Source organism: Pongo pygmaeus, chromosome 23 (assembly GCF_028885625.2).
Source record: "Pongo pygmaeus isolate AG05252 chromosome 23, NHGRI_mPonPyg2-v2.0_pri, whole genome shotgun sequence".
NCBI classification, from domain to species: Eukaryota; Metazoa; Chordata; class Mammalia; order Primates; family Hominidae; genus Pongo; species Pongo pygmaeus.
In genome coordinates this window covers 53821257-53840324 of record NC_085931.1, presented here as the reverse complement: position 1 = coordinate 53840324, position 19068 = coordinate 53821257, and the positions used below count along the sequence as shown (strand labels likewise).

The window sequence follows — 19068 nt, the reverse complement described above, 5'->3', positions numbered from 1 at the left end:
TTAACATTCCTGCCTTGTAAAACCCCTTCTTGGGACAATCTGGGAGGGAGCAGCTGTGGGAGGGGGACGGAGTGGGCTGAAAGACAAGAGAAGGAGGACTTTTTTTGAATGCCTTCTTCCTGCAGCCCATCATTTACATATCAGAACACTGTGAAGGAGAGATGTCCTCATCTAATAAAGGACAGTGAGGCTCCAAGAGAGCTGCAGGATTCAGCCCCAGCCCCACCTTTGCTGTGGGCCAGATCTGAGGCTTGATGGTAGCCAGGCACAGCCCTTCCCCACAGGGAGAAGAGGACATGGGTGTGTGGCATGCTCAAGACCATACACACTGAGCTCTGGGGAGACTGCCCTTTGCCAGCATCTATCTGTCTGGGCCTTGCTCCAGCTGAGAGACAGAGCAGATGGCAGGAGTGTGATTTACCTTGCAGGAGTGGAGGGACTGGGACTTGAACTTGAAGTCTGTCAGAATCCAGAGCTCCTGTTTTTTCTTTGCATTTGGAATCTGGGGAGGCCTGAGACACTCTAGGGGCGCGGTGAGCCAAGGGCTGAATGGAAATAAACCTTTGTCTTGTGCCTGGATTTTCCTTTAGACCAAAGAGAAGTATGAGAAGTCCCTGAAGGAGCTCGACCAGGGCACACCCCAGTACATGGAGAACATGGAGCAGGTGTTTGAGCAGTGCCAGCAGTTCGAGGAGAAACGCCTTCGCTTCTTACGGGAGGTTCTGCTGGAGGTTCAGAAGCACCTAGACCTGTCCAATGTGGCTGGGTAAGTTTCCTTTGAGCTAAAACACACACGTCATTGAAGTCAACGGAAAGTGCTTTCGAAGCAAACTCAGATGCTGCTCCCAGGTTTGGGATGGTGCGTTCATCAGGAGGTCTCCTCACTGCCCTCAGGGCCTCCTGCTTCTCTGTAATCTGGATGGCAGGGAGGGCCCCTCTGCTGAGTGTTTCTGCAGCTGCAGGCATGGCCGGCTGGACCTCTGGAATGTCTGGCTGACCCAGCCAATTGCTGGCCCAAGCAGATAAGGCCAGGCCCACTCTGCCAGCTCCATGTACAGGTCTGGGCAGGAATGGAGATTGCCCATTCTGGGGCCACAGCTAGGACCAGTGCAGCTGGCATATCTTTTCTTTTTTTTTTTTTGAGACGGAGTCTTGTTCTTTCGCCAGGCTGGAGTGCAGTGGCATGATCTCAGTTCACTGCAACCTCCTCCACCTTCTGTGTTCAAGCAATTCTCCTGCCTCAGCCTCTCGAGTAGCTGGGATTACAGGCATGCGCCACCACGACCAGCTAATTTCTGTATTTTTAGTAGAGACGGGGTTTCACCATGTTGTCCAGGATAGTCTCGCTCTCTTGACCTTGTGATCCGCCCACCTCGGCCTCCCAAAGTGCTGGGATTACAGGCGTGAGCCACGGCACCTGGCCGCAGCTGGCATATCTAAGATCCATTGGAGGTGAATCTGGCATTTCTGGGCTGGTTGTGCCTGGGACAGTCTTTCTTTGAGGCTCTTTGTGATCAGCTGACTGCTTAGTGGCTCTCAGCCCCCAGGACAGCACATACCCTCTGAGACTTGGTTCTGAATTGTGATATGGAAGCTGTGCTGTTTCTTCTGTGCTTTCCTCGTCTTTGGTTCTGTGATGCCTTCACCAGGGCAGAGGTCCCGGCTAAGTCAAGGACTTGGATTACTGTCATCCATCTAGCACAACTGTGTAGGGACGCGTCACAGGTCAAGGCTTGCTGTTAATAGGAGACACATTCCGTTTGTCTCCCTCTGTATAAAAATCATCAAAAGCAACAGTTACTGCACCGCTGCTGCTCTGCCACCATTCCATTTTTATGACAGCCTTGTAAAGTGGGTGGCACTGATGCCATCTTATTGATGAGGAAGCTGAGGCTGAGTGAGATTAAATGACTTGCCCGAGGCTGCTCTGCTGGCAGGAGCAGGGTGGGGCTGGCCTGTGTCAGGGTCTTCTGCATGTGGAGTGACTTCCATCGTGTGGATGCTTATCTGTCTCTGTGTCTGGATTTCCCCCTTTTAATACAGGCACCAGTCATATGGATTGGGGCCCCTGCTAGTGACCTCATTTTACCTTGATTACCTCTGTAAAGACCTTATTTCCAAATAAGGCTACATTCCGAGGCACTGGGGTTTGGACTCTAGCATGTTGCCTATGAAGGACACAACTCAACCCTTGATGGAGGGGATCATGCCCACTCAACAGAGGAGGAAACCGAGGCCCAGAGAAAGTACATGACTCACCACCCATAAAGATTATAAGTGAAAATATCAGGTCCAGCGGTGATCCACTCTTCCCTGGCAGGGCAGCTTCCTAGGAAGGTGAGAGCCAATGATGGCTGCCAGGCGGAAGGCGGCCCCCACCCCGTCTTGGTGGTGGAAGTGTTCAGCACCGGGTCATCTTCACACTCTGCATTTGCAAGTCTGGGTATAAAGCTTTTCTGACAGAGTTGAGGAAGGAGGGGTACTTTCTAACACCCTCCAGTTTTCTCTTCGTCAACTCTGGGCCTGGTTAAATGGGACCACACAGAGTGGTGGCCCACACAGCCCACCTGCTGGTGCCTTTTGCATATGTGACACAGAGCAGGGCTTATTCATTGCCACCTGCTTTGCTGGTTTGATTTAAAGCTCATTTGTCAGGAGCCATCTGTGCACGTGGCGGCCCGTGATCTTCCACCTGCGCCAAGGGAGGAGTGTTCTGGCTGTGTCTGTGAAACCAACTCACAGAGGGCAGAGACCACAGGACCTGCTGTGGCTGGCACTGGGCTGGGACAAAGAGTAGCTGGCCCCTGCCTTCTAAAAGAGCCACATTTCTCTCTGATTTAGCTACAAAGCCATTTACCATGACCTGGAGCAGAGCATCAGAGCGGCTGATGCAGTGGAGGACCTGAGGTGGTTCCGAGCCAATCACGGGCCGGGCATGGCCATGAACTGGCCGCAGTTTGAGGTAAGAGGAGGGTGTGCCCATGACCTCATCAGCCTGGAAGAGGACCTGGGCCCACAGAGTTGCTAGACGATGTCTTTCTCATTCCAGACTCTATGTTGGTGTTTGCCCTGTTTATCAGGCAGCCTTTAGGCATAGCTATAGTACAGACCAAGTTCTGGCATAGAGTCCTGGGGGGCCACAGGCATTACTGAAGGCCTTCTGAACCTCTCGTGAAGTCGCAGTTATGTCCTCTCTAGTTGGGAATGTTTGACTGTCACTTTTTGGCCACTGGCATTCCCTTCCTTCCTAGTCAGTCCCAGGAGCCGCAGGCACACAGGACCTCAGGTCCCTGACCCACCCTGTGGGATGGCCGGGAAGGGAGCAGCCACGGTGCTCCACTCACAGTGGGCCAGGGAAGGGGAGGTGGTCTCAGTGGGCAGCCCTCCTTACCCTTCCAACAAAGGACTTTTCCCTACTCCAGGCAGTAAATTCAGTGAATCCTGATTCAAAATGAATGTTCTTCTTTTTCCATCATGTGGGTCTAAGCTTTCATTATCTTTACATTCGAAATGCAAGGGCCTGGGGATCTCAGGACTCACCTAGCCCTAGGATTGGTCACCAGGCCCCACCTGGCACCCTGAAGGCAGTGGGCAAAGGTCCTGCTGCCCCTGAGGCTGAAGCACGTGGCGTCAGCTGCCCCAGCAGGGATGCTGAGGGCGACTACCTCTGCCGTGGGCGTGGGCCTCGTGGCTTCCCCGACTCAGCAGCAGCCAGAGCCCGGGCTGCATTCAGATTCTGCTCACCTCTGACCACCTGTGGGAAGCTGAGCAAACTATTTGCCCTTTTTTGACTCAGTTTTCCCACGTGTGGAATGGGAATGACAAGAGCACCCATCTCCTGTCGGGGGCTGTTAGGGAACATGGTGACTTTGTCCATGCAGGGCTATTGACCCAGGCCCACCACTCAGAAACCTCCTGGGTGCCTGGTAGCCTGCAGTTCTTACTCCTGCACTTCTTTTGTGGCCCTTAACAGGAAGGTTTTTCCAAATGACAGTGTGGGCCCTGCCGCCTAGCACTCCCCTGCGCCAGCCCCAGGACTTGCTCCCAGTAGGAGGCGGCAGAGCAGCTGTGCCTCTTCCACAGAGGCACTGAGAGAGCGTGGAGGGTCAGAGCCGTCTCGAGTGGAAGCGGCCCTAGAGGGGACAGCACAAAGCCCAGCCTCTCCTCTGGAGCCACATACCAGGAAGTCTTGGCTGATGTGTTTTGTGCACAGCTGGGGTTTCAGACACAGTGAGGATTTTCTGCTCCCGGAGTGGCACAGGAAACCACCTGTGAAATTCGCCTGGGTCCCTTAGAGGTGCCCATTATACCCAGAGAGGGGCACAGTGGGGAGGACTATTTGACAGTCTGTCTCCTGGAGGGTGTCCCAGCCAGAGCCCAGGGGGTCCTTCTCTCTGTGGGTCCACGGGCTGGGAACCAACCCCTGTGCGTTCATTCTGTGCACGTTTGCAGCTGTTACGGGACCATGCCTTTCTCTAATGCAATTCTTTGTTTTTATTTTTCATGCCACAAGGATGAAGTAAGTGTCTGCGTTCGGCTAACTCATAAGAGTGCCATACACCATGCAGGGTGTCTGTGGCCCGCATGGGTGGGTGTGCTGCCCCCGCCAGGCTCCTAGCAGTTCAGCTGAGGCTGCGCTACTGTCAGGGGTATTGAGAGCCGGGCCTTCCCTTCAGCGCTGGCTTGGTGTTGATCCCATTGGCCTTTGGAGGCCACCCGATCAGGATGAATTTATATTCAGAGGTCACTGTGGAGGACTCTGAGGTTCCGATTGAGTTCTCAGTCAACCTATTTTGGTCAGAAAATAATTAATAGACAAAAAGGTGACCCAGATTTGGGGTCGGGCCCAGGTCTGCCACCCACGCTGCGTGGGCAAGTCACGTTGCCTTTCTGGGCCTCAGTTTCCTCATCTGACAAATGGACAGGTTAGACAGGATGTTTCTGAGTTGGCTTCCAACCCAAAAGTTCTGTAAGTACGTGTGAGCAGAGCTGTGGACTCAGCCACACCAAGTTTTAATCAGAGTTGTCTGGTAACTGGTGGAGATATGGGGGAAGGAGAGCTCATTAAACACCTGCGGGCATGCACTCAGACACACGGGCATGCACAGACTCTTCTAGAAAATCAAGACACAGTCTCCTTTCATGGTTTTGCCCTAGTCCATTTTCAGTGCAGTTGGTGAAGCCCATTCGCCACCCGGGAACTCGTGAGGCTTCCGGGAGGAGCGTACTCTGCTTTGCTCTGTTAGCCCCAACATGTGCTCAGATCACAGAGGAAAAGTCCCAGGACAGCAAAACACGGGGGAGGGCCCTGCTCTTTGGAGACTGAGAGTCTGCTTGCCTGCCCCTTCTGTCAGCTGGTAGCCACCTAGTCCTGGTTTTATTTGCAGTCCAGGGCCCATTTTTCCACATGGCAGGCTTGCTCGGGTCTCCAAAGCCAACTGTCTTGACCCTGTGGCCCAGGGACAATTGAGGGCATCGACGCAAAGGATCTTCAGCACTTCAGGACAGGTGCCTCAGAGGCTGGCTCCTGTCTACTTTGGGAGGCTCAGCAGATATCTGGGGAGGCCACAGGGGCCCATGCTGGCCTGAGGGGGCTGGGACTGAGAACCTTGGTGGGCGGGGTCAGGAACAGGAGGCCCCGGAACTTGCCCTGGTCCTCGCCACCCACGCTGGTCCTCTGGGAGGCGGGCAGCATGGCCTGGGGGTGGTTGTAGAGGTGCCAGCCTCCAGATCCCCTGATGAGCCCCTGCTTTGAACAGTGAGGAGGGGCTCAGGTCGTTTGGGTTCATAAGTGGGGCATGGGGAGCCTGAGGTCTTCTGGGAAACCAGGGAGAGCAGGGGCCCTGAGTCTACACATCAGATGCACAGAGCCAACTGCAGGCTCGCTGGGTAGGAACTGAGGACAGACGTGGCTTCCAGCAAGTAGTAACCTTCGGTTTCTCTCCCTCGGCACCTGTTGCCTAGGAGTGGTCCGCAGACCTGAATCGAACCCTCAGCCGGAGAGAGAAGAAGAAGGCCACTGACGGCGTCACCCTGACGGGCATCAACCAGACAGGCGACCAGTCTCTGCCGAGTAAGCCCAGCAGGTGAGTGGGCGCCACCTCCATCCAAAAGAGGCCGTCCCATGGGGGGGCCCCTGGGCAATCTGCATGGTCCAGGGCAGCCCCAGCCTGGACACCTGGGAGGTTCCTGGGCTCCTGAGCTCTGTGGGCCGTGGCCCAGGGGCATCTCCGGGGAAGGTTGTCTTCCTGCCTGGTGCCAGAGCTGCTGACAGATCCAGAGAGGGAGCCTTGGCCCTGAGCTTCAGACCCAAGCAGGGAGGAGCTGATGACAGGGCTGGCATTCATGTCCCCAGGGATAGCACCGCCCTGCCCGGACACCGGTGGAGGTGCCCCCCTGGTTCCCTCGGGCAGCTGAGGTCCTGCCGAGGTTCATGCTCACTCTGTATTGTGTGCAGGCGCCAGTCAAGGGAGGGACCGGAGAGGACTGCCAGGCATCTCCTTTCCAAATTACCTCTTCGTTAGGAGCATTGGTTATTTCTGACTTAGTCATTGGCTGAAAATGAGAGATGTAAGGGTGGCACTGTGGTCATTAGACCCTTCTGGAAAGTGTGTGCTAGAGGAGGTCTTCCTACAGGACCTGCCCACAGGCCTCCATGTGACACTCGGTAATTGTCATTTCATACTGGGGCTTCCTGAGAAGGCTCAGCCCAGGTTCCCATGGCCTTCCTGCAGCCCCAGGCACTGAAGCCCCCACCCAGGCTCCCCAGCAGGTGTGACCCAGGCTCCCCAGCAGGTGTGGCTGTCGTCGTTCCGCTGCTGTGCACACTGTCTGGGCGGGTGGGCTCGGCAGTAAGTGCCTGTCCCAGGGATCAGGCCAGCACCTGTATGCTTGGGGGTGGGAATGGGAAAGAAGAAACACTGCCTCAGAGGAGACCCTGGGGGCCCTGGGCTGGCCAGGGTTGCTGCACAATCCAGCTGTCCCCACCAGTGCCGTCTCACAACAGTCTGCTAGAGAAAGGTGCCAAGGAGGGAGGAGGGCTGGTGAGCTCAGACATGTGGCCTGGATATTGGCCTCCAGCAGGCCTAGGTCCAGTACCCCTTGCCAGACTGAAGTGGATGAGGCAGTTACTGGCCACTCAGGATCACTCTGGTGGCATTGGAGGCATGTCCTCGCCTCCCTTCCTTGGTTCTGGGGTGGTGGGTGCTCAGGCTGAGCCGTCCATCCAGTGCTTTAGGGGCCTGTGCCCTGAGGCCCTGGTCTTGGAAGTAGAAGGTGCTGCTGGCCAGTGTAGTCCGGTCCTAGGATCAGTTACTTGGTGGGGTGCCAGGGCCCTTGGTGCCTGTCTGATTGCTTGATGGTCTCCCTGTGGTCTTCGTAGTGCGTAACTCAGCTCCCGGCTCCCAGCCCTCAGGCAGACCTTGGCCCAGATCTCTCTGGTTCCCACACTGGGCCTGGCACACAGTAGGCAGTTGCACGACTGGATTTTCCCTCTGGAGCACCAAAGGAATCCTTCTTTTTATCTAGAAAAGACTGTGCAGCAGGCCCTGGCCCTGATTTTGGAAGCTCCAGCCCCACAGAGCAGAAGAGCGAGCCCTGAACCCCTTAGTAGTCAGGAGGAGGCCGTGTGGTCTGAAGAGCTCAGAGCCCTCTCCCACTCATCCATGGGAGCCGGCCCCTCCCAGACTGTCACTCTCAGAGGAGACCCTGAGGGGCTTTTTGACCCCCCCAGCTCACAGTGGTAGGAGTCAGGACAGGGGAGAAGCCCTGAACCTGGAAACCACTTTTGCTCCAGCTGTGGCTTGTCACCCACCCCTGGGCCACCCCAGGGCTCCTGTTCTGGACGGACTGTCTCCAGGTGCAAGGAAGGAAAAGGGAAACCAAGTCCTCTCCTAGGCTCCTGGACCGTGTTTCATAGCTGAAGTATTGCCCGCATTCTGCCAACCTTTCTGTTGAAACACCACGGTCCCCTCCAGTTACAGGAAGAGCTGATTTGTCTCTTGAGATCCTGCAGCTAGGAGTTGCCAGGACCCTCACGGGCCCCTGCAGAGCTGGGATGCCCTGAAAGCTCTCTCTCTCCATAGCACCCTTAATGTCCCGAGCAACCCCGCCCAGTCTGCGCAGTCACAGTCCAGCTACAACCCCTTCGAGGATGAGGACGACACGGGCAGCACCGTCAGTGAGAAGGAGGACACTAAGGCCAAAAAGTTGGTGAACAAACGCTTCCTCTGGTCCCACCTCGCTCGCTCTGTCTCTCTTCCTCTCTCTCTCTGTCCAGGGGTCTCACCCCTTGGCACTCAGCAATGCACGAAGCTCTGCAGGAAGTGGGCACCTGGCGTGCTGCACCCTGGCCCACCGCCTGCTCTCTGGCACAGGCTCTCTGGCACCCCCATTCCTCGGGGAGGGCACAGCTAACAATCTTCAGTTGCTTTTTCTCTGTCCTCTGTTAACCCTTCAAGGCCCTAGCAGCACCATGACAGGAAAACAGACAACACGCAGTCTGTGCTGGGGACTAGAGAGCGAGGCCCCAGGTTGGCCTCTGCTGTGGGCATCTCCAGCCGCCTGCCCCTGGAAAGCCTGTTGGTGGCTCAGGATGAGTGTGGATGGCATGAACCCACACTAGCGCTGGCTCCACCTGTGTTCCTTCGGAAGGAGCCCTCAGCCCTGAGCCCCAAGGCTCCAGTGCCCTCCCCTTGCGGGGGCGGGGGCCTCACACCCTCTGCCAGCCCTGTGCTGAGGGCCTTGCGGCCTCCCCTTTCTTGCAGTGTGAGCAGCTACGAGAAGACCCAGAGCTATCCCACCGACTGGTCAGACGATGAGTCTAACAACCCCTTCTCCTCCACGGATGCCAATGGGGACTCGAATCCATTCGATGACGACGCCACCTCAGGGACAGAAGTGCGAGTCCGGGCCCTGTATGACTACGAGGGGCAGGAGCACGATGAGCTGAGCTTCAAAGCTGGTAGGTGGGCTCCCCCAGCATCCAAGGGAGGAAGGCTTCCAACCTGCAGGTTGGGGGTGGGGGGTCTTTTTTGTCTTTTAAGTCTGGAAAAGTTCTTGCTAGTTTCACTTGTGAGTCACTGCAGGCCCTTCCCCAGTGCCCTGGCTTCATTGTCAAAAGCAGCCAATTGGCTGGATGTGGTGGCTCATGCCTGTAGTCCCAGAGCTTTGGGAGGCCAAGGTGGAAGGATCACTTGAGCCCAGGAGTTTGAGACCAACCTGGGCAAAATGGCGAAACCTGTCTCTACAAAAAATACAAAAAATTAGGCCAGGCATGGTGGCTCACGCCTGTAATCCCAGCACTTTGGGAGGCCAAGGCAGGCAGATCACTTGAGGTCAGGAGTTCGAGACCAGCCTAACCAACATGGTGAAACCCTGTCTCTACTAAAAATACAAAAATGAGCCAGGCGTGTGACGGGACACCTATAATCACAGCTACTCAGGAGGCTGCGGCAGGAGAATCACTTAAACCTGGGAGGTAGAGGTTGCAGTGAGCCAAGGTCGCACCACTGCACCCCAGCCTGGGTGACAGAGCAAGACTTTGTCTCAAAAAAAAAAAATTAGCTGGGCTAATTTTAGTGGCACGTGCCTGTAGTCCCAGCTATCTGGGAGGCTGAGGTGGGAGGATCACCTGAGCCCAGTAGATTGAGGTTGCAATGAATCATGATTGTACCACTATACTCCAACCTGGGCAACAGAGCAAGACCCTGTCGCAAACAAACAAACAAATAAATAACCTGGGCAACAGAGCGAGACCCTGTCTCAAATAAATAAAGAAACAAACAAAAGTAGCAGATTAGCTGGGCGTGGTGTTGCATACCTATAGTCCCAGCTGCTTGGGAGGCTGAGGCAGGAGGATCACTTAAACCCAAGAGGATGCAGTGAGCCATGTTCATACCACTGTACTCTAGCCTAGAAGAGAGAGCAAGACCCCATCTCTTAAAAAAAAAAAAAAAAAAAAAAGTAGACTGGGTGTGGTGGCTCACGCCTGTAATCCCAGCACTTTGGGAGGCCGAGGAGCACAGATCACAAGGTCAGGAGATGGAGACCATCCTGGCTAAGAGGGTGAAATCCCGCCTCTACTAAAAATACAAAAAATTAGCTGGGCGTGGTGGCAGCCGCCTGTAGTCCCAGCTACTCGGGAGGCTGAGGCAGGAGAATCGCTTGAACCCGGGAGGCGGAGCTTGCAGTGAGCCAAGATCGCACCACTGCACTCCAGCCTGGGCGACAGAGCAAAACTCTGTCTCAAAAAAAAAAGGCGGATGCCCAATGCCAAGACTCAGAAATAGTGAGGTGCTCCCAAGCCAGTGCCCGGACTCCTCCCCTTGCTGGGTCAAGGCTGTGAATTGCAGGGCACTGGCTAGTCACACACAAGGGCATCTGGAGAAGCTGTTGGCCAGGACCACCAGGTTCCCCCATATGTACTCTGGGAGCTGCTAGCCCCGCAGGTCCCTGAGAGAAGCCTTTCTCTAGGGGTCCCCAACTGCCAGAGAAGCCCTCAGGAGACCGCAGCTTTGCCCAGACCCCAGAGTAGCACTTGGCATGCCCCTGGGCCAGGTGGGGCCTTGTCTCAGGCAGCAACTTGTGTGTGTGCACACCTACCTGCCTACACCTACCATGCACGCACCAACCCACACACATATCTGTGTTGCTAGGAACAGAAACCATAGTTTTATAAAACAGCCTGGATCCTGATTACATTGCTCTGCCTGTGAAGACTTTCTGTCCAATGTCTTTTTCTTTGAATGGTCTTCAATGATAATCTTTTTTTTTTTTTTTTTTTTTTTTTAAAACAGAGACATGGTCTCACTCTGTTAGCCAAGCTGGGGTACAGTGGTGCGATCATAGCTTACAGCAGCTGCAGCCTTGATCTCCTGGGCTCAAGCAGTCCTCCCACCTCAGCCTCCTACGTAGCTGGGACCACAGATGTGTGCTACCACCCCACCCAACTAGGAATTTTTTTAATGCATTTGCAGTTTACCAAAATGGCTTTTCACATCTTCAATTTGAAAAGTGTTATCTTGGCCAGGCACGATGGCTCACACCTGTAATCCCAGCACTTTGAGAGGCCAAGGCCGAAGGATCACTTGAGGTCAGGAGTTTGAGACCAGCCTAGCCAACATGGTGAAACCCTGCCTCTACTAAAAAAAAATTAAAAAATTATTCAGGCGTGGTGGCGCACGCCTGTAATCCCAGCTACTGGGGAGGCCAAGAGAATCACTTGAACCTGGGAGGTGGAGGTTGCAGTGAGCTGAGATCATACCACTGCATTCCAGCCTGGGTGATGGAGTGACACTCTGTCTCAAAAAAAAAAAAGAAAAAGAAAAAGAAAATTGCTATCTTAGCACCTAAAGAAGCTGGAGTGGCCTAGGGCCAAAGCGGACCCACAGCAACCCAGATTCTTCCCTCTCTTGCCCTCTTTGTGAAGCTCCCCCAGAAGCAGCATCTGCCACTCCAAGAGGGAAGCTGGGCCAGAACTCAACCCACACAGGCTAAAGTGTGCCCTTGCCCCTAGGCTACACTTGTGGGAAGGGCTGCCTTACCACCACCACCCCAACCCCCTCACTCAGCAGGGAAGCCAGGGCCTGGGGGCTGTGCCCAATGGCCTAGCTTCTAACCAGCCTTCAGCCTCCTCCCCTCAGCACCCAGAGTGCCAGCCTGCTCTCCCCAGACACTCATCCCCTGGGCTGGTTATCAGCTGCCTCTGCCCAGTTTGAGAAGTTGGGTTTTTTTGGTTTTTTGGATTTTTTTTAATGTGCCTTTAAGCCATCTTCATCCAGTTTCTGATATCTTTGGTTAGGGTTGTTACCCCCGACTTTGTTGGTTTATTTGTTTATCATTTCTGACTCCTTTTCAATCCTGCCTATTCGGTTTGACAGTAATTTTGTAGATTTAAAATGTTTCTTCCAGATCCAAGTAAATTGTCAAAACAAACTGATTGAAATTAACCTTCTAATCACCAATTCACATTTGCACAATGTGAAAGCTTTCCTGTCCGTTCTATTTTCTGTGTTATCCTGCTTTTCAACAATGCAAAATTTGCTCCCAGCCAGTGTGGCTTGACTTACGTCTCTTGCGGTGCTCTAGCTGTTTGCCACATGGTAGTGTGGGGTTACAGGCCTCATCCTAGCCTCGGTAGCCTGGATCCAGGCTTGTGAGAGCACAGCAACCAATGAAGGCAGGGCAAAAGAAACACCAGGGGCCCGAGGCACGAAGCGGTGGGAAGAGATGGTGGTTCATCATGGCTGCTGCCCTGTGGCCCCTGCATCTGCTCCTGATGCCTCTGAGTCTGATCTGCAGGAGCACTGGTCTGGCAGAAGCGGCACGACAGTGGGAGGTTGAGCCAGTGCTTACGCATGTCCCGCCCTCCCAGGGTTCTTTAGTGTCTTAACACTTAATCTTCACAGCACCCCCTGTCCACAGATGAGGGCCACAGGCTCAGGGAGTGGACACAGTTGGTCCAGGTCTCCCAGCCAGTGAGTGGTGGCTCTGGGATTTGAGCCCAGGCAGTCCGAGGAGCACTGGAAGCCCCAGGTATTAGCTCCGCAGGCATCCTGACCAGCATTGCTGCCATACAAAATCGAAAGCATCAGGGAAATGCTAAACCAGGGGGAAAACTGCATCTAATTCTGAAAAATGGACCAAAATATGCCAAAAAGAGTTACAAAACTACAAACTTAACAATAAAGGCAAAACAGCACTGGGACTATTTCTTTCCCACCAATTGCTTGCTCCTGACGAGGTCCGAGCCAGCAGGCCCAACTGGCCTTCCCTGCAGTGAGTTACCAACCAGAAGCACACAGGCCCCTGCCCACCCCTGGGCTCTGAGCTGCTCTGCTTCCCTAACCTGGCAAATGTCAGACCTGGGGCCCCACCCTAGTGCCACCTCCCCCTCACCACCCTAGTCTGCCTCCTTGAGACCAGGATCCATCAGTTCCTCTCATCTCTGTATCTCCTCCTCTACCTGAGGCCTGGCCAGAAGTAGGAGGTCCTTCAGGTTGGAACAAACAAAAGATAAATGGAACCACGTTAATACATTAGAGCCACAGGGAGATTCCAGAACAGCGCCAGGGGCTCCTTCTCAGGGTGTCAGGAAGGGTTGACACATGGCACCGTGCACAAGTCATCAGCCAGGTGCTGGGGATAGAATGACAGGTATGACTGTCAGACAGGGTCCCTTCCTCTCTCGCAGCCTGGAAGTTGCAGAGGAGAGGGATTAGCAAAGGCAGAGAGACCCCAGAGACAGCTGCTGGGAGAAAGGCGGCCGGGGCCCTGGTGGGGAGGACAGAAGAGGCCCAGCGTGAGGGAGGGGCACAACCGAGGGAGGATTCCTGCCACCTGGCCCGGGTGGTGAGGAAGGCACAGCCCTATGGAGCTCGACGCCACAGTCTCAGTGGGAGCCACTGTGGCAGCTGAGAGCAGCTTGCTCTAAATTACCGTGTGAGACTGTCATCTCTAGATCTGTCAGAGGCCCGTGACCAAAGAGGCAACTGAAAACGCATTTAGTAGAGAAATGACCAGGCCTCGGCCTGCCCGCCACAGAATGCCTGGCCCTCCACCCTCTGTGGGCCCAAAGCTCGTGAATGTGGCTCTCTAGCCCACCGTCGGTGTCACACCCTCTCATGGAGACGGCTCCCTCTTTGTCTTGCAGGGGACGAGCTGACCAAGATGGAGGACGAGGATGAGCAGGGCTGGTGCAAGGGACGCTTGGACAACGGGCAAGTTGGCCTATACCCGGCAAATTATGTGGAGGCGATCCAGTGATAAGCCGGGGGACAGGCCAGTGGGGGGACGGAGGCGGTGGGCCCAGAAGCCTCAGCCAGCCATGTGGGCATCCACTCTTTTTCCTGCAAGAGATGATGGTTCCATTGCTCTTGGCTTCATGGTGTTCCTGGAAGGCAGATGAGCTGGTCATTTCGCCTGGGACTCGGCACCTTTCCGAGTGCAGCTGGAGGGATCTGAGCGCAGGAAGACGCAGAACAACAGAAATAGCCGCCCCTCCCCGCCCACTGTGCCTGTTGGCCTATCCTAGATCTCTATGTTCTTGACTTTGTCTCTCCTTTCTGAGTCAATGGTGGGTTACACTGATCTTGTTCCACTGATTACTCTCTCTGACGAGTCCATCACCTGCAACTTAAATGAACAAGCTTACATCCCATTTCCTGAGTGAAGATTTTGAGGTTTTTAATTTAAAGGCTGTGTACAGTTATACTTTTTTATACACCTGTTCTGTACATTTCTACTTAAATTATGGCACAGATTGATGTGCACCAGTCTTGAGGAAACGATCTCCCTATTCCCATGCCCTGTTACTCAGCCACGCCGTGTGTAGGCTTAGCCTCAGGTGGCAGATGATGTTTGAGGAAAGGAATTATGGCAGGAAGGTGGGACCAGGTTATGGTCGGGTTTCTATTGGGAATGCTCTTTGTGCTTTTGGGCATCTGAATGGAAGCTTTAGATAGAACCTTAGGTAGAACTCCCCCAAATCGCCATATTTAAAAATTATTTTCACTCTATTCTTGCTTAAAACTGTACTCTTTTGCAGATTAACAATTTTATCAGTGATTCAGAGTTAAAAAGACGACTAACTTTTCAAGCAAATGCATCTGTAGATAAACATGCTTTATATTAGACTGTCATGTCTCAGTGTATATCTGTATATATTATTTGATATTCAGAGAATCTAAAGCACTCGTCTACTGTTTTAATGAGATTTAACAGCTTTTAACAGTGAGTTTCGTTTGTAAACTGCTTGAAGTCTGTGGCATTCAGGCACACGTCTGGCTGGCCGGCTGGGTCTCCTCCCTAGGCTCAGTGGGCCTGGGGCCTCTCTGACATGGTGCCTGCTGGAGGGAGGTTTGTCGTCACCAGCTGACTGCTGGTCCGGCTTCTGACTGGCCTTTGTTCTGGTTCCGTAGCAGAACACTGTAAAAGTGCCCGCGTCTTTGCAGTAGTTGCAGATTTCAGTCATCGTATTACTTGTGCACAAACAAAAGCTGGGTCTTACCCACAGCACAAGTCTCTCCGGCTGCCCAGAGTCGCCAGGGAGCAGGTGCTGCAGCCAGAGCTACACTGTGGTCACATGGGGCCGGCGGGGGTGGGGGAGAACCTGTATTTTATGTAACTCAGCAGTGCACGCCGCCATCACGAGCTATGCATTTACTCTGTTTCCAGTGAGCAGATGTCTTGCTTGGAAAGTGGACCTGTGTCTGTGTCTGTCATGAGAACTTACCAGCAGAAATCCTCATTTCTGTGCTACAGATTTACCAAAAATTGTCAAGTCTTTTCAGTTTAAGAGTTCTTTAAATGTATAGTATTTTAGGAAAAAAATCAATAAACAGTTGATCTCGTGCATATGGAAGTCCCTTTGCCATCATGTCTTCACCCCCACTTCACTTGGTGGGGGTGGCCTCCCTGGGGCTTACTAGCTTTGGAGCTGGGCAAGATCCAGGGCACAGGACCCCTGCCCAAAAGGCCGTGGCCCACTGCCCCTGCCAAACTGGAGGTTGGGGATTTGAGGCACCCGAGCCCCTTGCGGTTCCCTTCTCCTCCCCGAGACCTGCTGCTGTTTGACCTGGGCTTCCACACGGTGTGGGCATCGGCTGGCGCCTCTCTATTGCCCCAGCCCAAACAGCAGGACAAGACTGGCATCACCCATAACTCTCCTCTGAGCACATTTTCCTGAGCACCTACTGTGTGCTGCCCACTTTTTACTTACATTATCTGCATCTCCAAACATCTCCACAGGGTATGGGCAAGTCTCCCCATTTCCATTCTACAGAGGAGGAAACAGAGGCTCCAAGAGCCAGCCAGGGTTTCTTGAGGAGTCTCAGCCAGCCCAAAGCACTGAGTGAAATCCCTGAGGAACCACCCCCTCCCTCGCTGGAGAAACCGAGGAGGGAGGAGGCTTGGACTGGCTTGAAGACAGGAGAGAAGATGTGAGGGCAGCTGTGGCCACGCTCACCGAGCCCTGGGAAGGCTGCCCAGAAAAGCATGCCAGCTGGGCATGGGGCCTCACAAAGCGCCTGGGAGGAGCAAGGCAGGCAGCTGCCCCCGCAGTGTGGCTTTGTCCCAGGTCAGCAAGGGTATGGGACAGATCCTTGTCACCCAGCCTCCTTGTCTGAGGGGTGGCGGGTCCCCTGCTCCCAGCTTCTGAGGAGTTGGAGCCCTGCAGTGCAGGGCGGACACCCGGCTCGGCCCACAGTCCCAGGCTCCAGAGAAACAGGCAGAACGGGGTTGGGAGGCAAGGTGGGGGGTCAGAAGCAGGCTCCTGGTGCCCGTGGCCTCAGTCACTGCCCAAACATCGTGGCAAGACCACGGTGTCCGCTGAACTGGATGAAGCAACCTCCACTCTGAGACCGGATCACACGGACCCCCCGTGAGGGATCTGGCAGGGCCTCTAACTGCCCACCTCCCATCTCCTGCCCTGCCCTCAGGAGCCAGCTTGGAAACCTCACCTTGTTTCTAGGCCTCAGTTTCCCCAAGTAGAAGTGATACTTTTCCAGTTGGAGAGTTAGAGCAAGAAGAAAAGGTGGCCTGGGCAACATAGTGAGACCCTGTCTCTACAAAAAGTTTAAAAATTGGTCGAGTGTGGTGGTGCATGCATCTAGTCCCAACTACTTGGGAGACTGAGGCAGGAGGATTGCTTGAGCCCAGGCTGCAGTGAGGCTGCAGTGAGCCATGATTGCACCACTGCACTCCAGCCTGGACGACAGAGCTCCCAAGACAGTCTCAAAAAAAGAAAAAGGCCAGGCACGGTCACTCACCCCTGTAATCCCAGCACTTTGGGAGGCCGAGGCGGTGGATCACAAGGTCAGGAGATCGAGACCATCCTGTCTTAACACGATGAAACCCCGTCTCTACTAAAAATACAAAAAATTAGCTGGGCATGGTGCCTGGCACCTGTAGTCCCAGCTACTCAGGAGGCTGAGGCAGGAGAATGGCATGAACCCGGGAGGTGGAGCTTGCAGTGAGCCAAGATCGCGCCACTGCACTCCAGCCTGGGCGACAGAGCAAGACTCCATCTCAAAAAAAAAAAAAGAAAAAGGCCACAGGCACTCAGGAGCCGGTCATTGTCACGATTATGAGTGACACCATAGGCGGGGGCCCAGGGTTCTCTCCTGTCCATGGCTGCCCTTCGCTCCTCCCACAGCCACCACCCTGGATCAGTGCTGCCACCAACTGTCCACACCTCTTCGGGTCCCCAAGGCCCCTGAGTTGACACTAGGGGGAGCGTTAGCCCCAGAGCCCTCTCCTGGGCCAAAGCTCCCTGGAGCTCAGGACGGGAGTATTTCATCATCTCTCTCCATCCTTCTCACACCCCAGAAATGTCGGGAGGGTGAGCAAGTGCCACCAAGTGACCGGAGTAGGGATCTGGCTTTGCTGCAGCCTGAGCTAAAACTGGGCCTTCGAAGGTCCCTGCAGATGGAGAACAGGGCTGGCCTCTGCTCTGGGCTCTGATGCCAGATCCTGGTCCATTCAGAAACATGTAGTGAAGGCCCGACTGGGCAGCCTGGGCTGTGCCAAGGCCTCAGGCACTGGATAGGCCTGGAGGGAACCCGCTCACAAGCCATCGGGATAGGGATGGGGGAGGTTGGGAAGGACTTGTGTGGACCACCTTACCAACCCCCTCGTAGTTCATGGGGAAACAGGACAAGTGAGAGGAAGCAGTGACTTCCCCATGGGCACAGACCACGTGGTTCGGGAAGCTGAGCAAGGCCTGACCCCTGAGTGGCCCAACCTGGTGGGGGATCAACTGGCTCTCCTTATGTATCCATTGGGCAATCATTCATTCACCATGCATCTATTGAGCACATACTGTGTGTGAGACTCCGCGGTGCCAGGACAAACATGAAGAGAAGCCAGTCTTGCCCTTGGGAAACTCTGGTAGGCTCACAGAAGGACCTGCGTTATTCTGACACCATGATGGGACAGCCAGAGACAAAGGGCCAGAGTTGTCTTCTGAGAATGTGTGTGGTGGGTTTTAGAAGTCTCAGGCCTCCCAACCCAGGCTCCAAAGCCTCAGAGATCAGAGCACTGCTCAATCCTTGAGCCGTTCCCCAACTTCCTGTAGAAGTGTCCCTGAGTCCCCACCTGGGTGGGAGGCTGGACCACAGACAGACAGAAAATTCCTGAGCTTCATTTGCTGAAAAGTAGGGATGACTGGCGGGCACAGTGGCTCATGCCTGTAATCCCGGCAGTTTGGGAGGCTGAGGTGGGTGGATCACCTGAGATCAGGAGTTCGAGACCAGCCTGGCCAACATGGTGAAACCCCGTTTCTACTAAAAATACAAAAAATTAGCCAGGCGTGGTGGTGGGCACCTGTAATCACAGCTACTTAGGAGGCTGAGGCAGGAGAATCGCGTGAACCTGGGAGGCAGAGGTCGCGCCATTGCACTCCAGCCTGGGAAATAAGAGCAAAACTCTGTCTCAAAACAACGACAACAAATAAAACAGGGATGATCAAGTGAGGATAACTTAAGGGGTGCTCAGAAGCCAAAGACCCTGCCAGGTGGGCACCCCAGCCTGTGGGTGCCCTGTAAGCTTTCCTTCCCCGCCTTTTCACAGTCCAAGGTCTCCCCAGAGTTGTGGCTGCCCGCTCTGCTCCCCTCCCTTGTCCACCCTTCCCGAAGCCTCCTCTGAGGCAGGGAAGGTCTGCGCCCCTCCCCAGCCCTTCCCCAGACACCTGTGGAAGACACAGGCCACTCTCTGGGCCTCGGTTTTCTGAATAAATGGACTGCATCTCTGTGGCCCCTGTGGTGACAGCAAGCAGAGGGGCCCTCAGGCCAGGATGGAGTCAGCTCCAAGTGCCAGCCAGTGAAAAGAACCAGGGTCAGGATGGAGGTGGCTCCACCACACCTGGAAGGATGTGCCCAAACTGAGCTAAATCCGGCCTGGCCTGCAGTTGAGGTACAAGGCTCATTTCTGGCCAGGCATGACCACCACCAGGCACAGGGTCAGAGGAAACACAGTGTTCATCTCCCCTCTAGCCCAGGTTTGTGGCGCTAAACCAAAAAGAAAAAAAAAACGCAACAAATCTAGGACCATCCTATGAAACCCAGATTATAT

At 54.5% G+C, this 19068-nt stretch overlaps 1 protein-coding gene across 5 annotated transcripts in view; it reads left to right on the top strand.

Moving 5' to 3' along the window:
* PACSIN2 (protein kinase C and casein kinase substrate in neurons 2) overlaps positions 1-15354 on the top strand; it is a 143774-nt gene extending 128420 nt beyond the window's left edge. For 3 of the 5 annotated variants that reach the window (XM_054470003.2, XM_054470004.2, XM_054470005.2), the window contains exons 6-11: positions 591-766; positions 2842-2962; positions 5965-6086; positions 8085-8207; positions 8766-8962; positions 13652-15354. In XM_054470003.2, coding sequence (XP_054325978.2) covers positions 591-766; positions 2842-2962; positions 5965-6086; positions 8085-8207; positions 8766-8962; positions 13652-13764 — 852 coding nt within the window. In that variant the 3' untranslated portion in view covers positions 13765-15354. The remainder of the gene's footprint in view (positions 1-590; positions 767-2841; positions 2963-5964; positions 6087-8084; positions 8208-8765; positions 8963-13651) is intronic. The other 2 variants (XM_054470006.2, XM_054470007.2) reach the window with 1 other exon arrangement.
* Positions 15355-19068: the final 3714 nt, after the last annotated feature.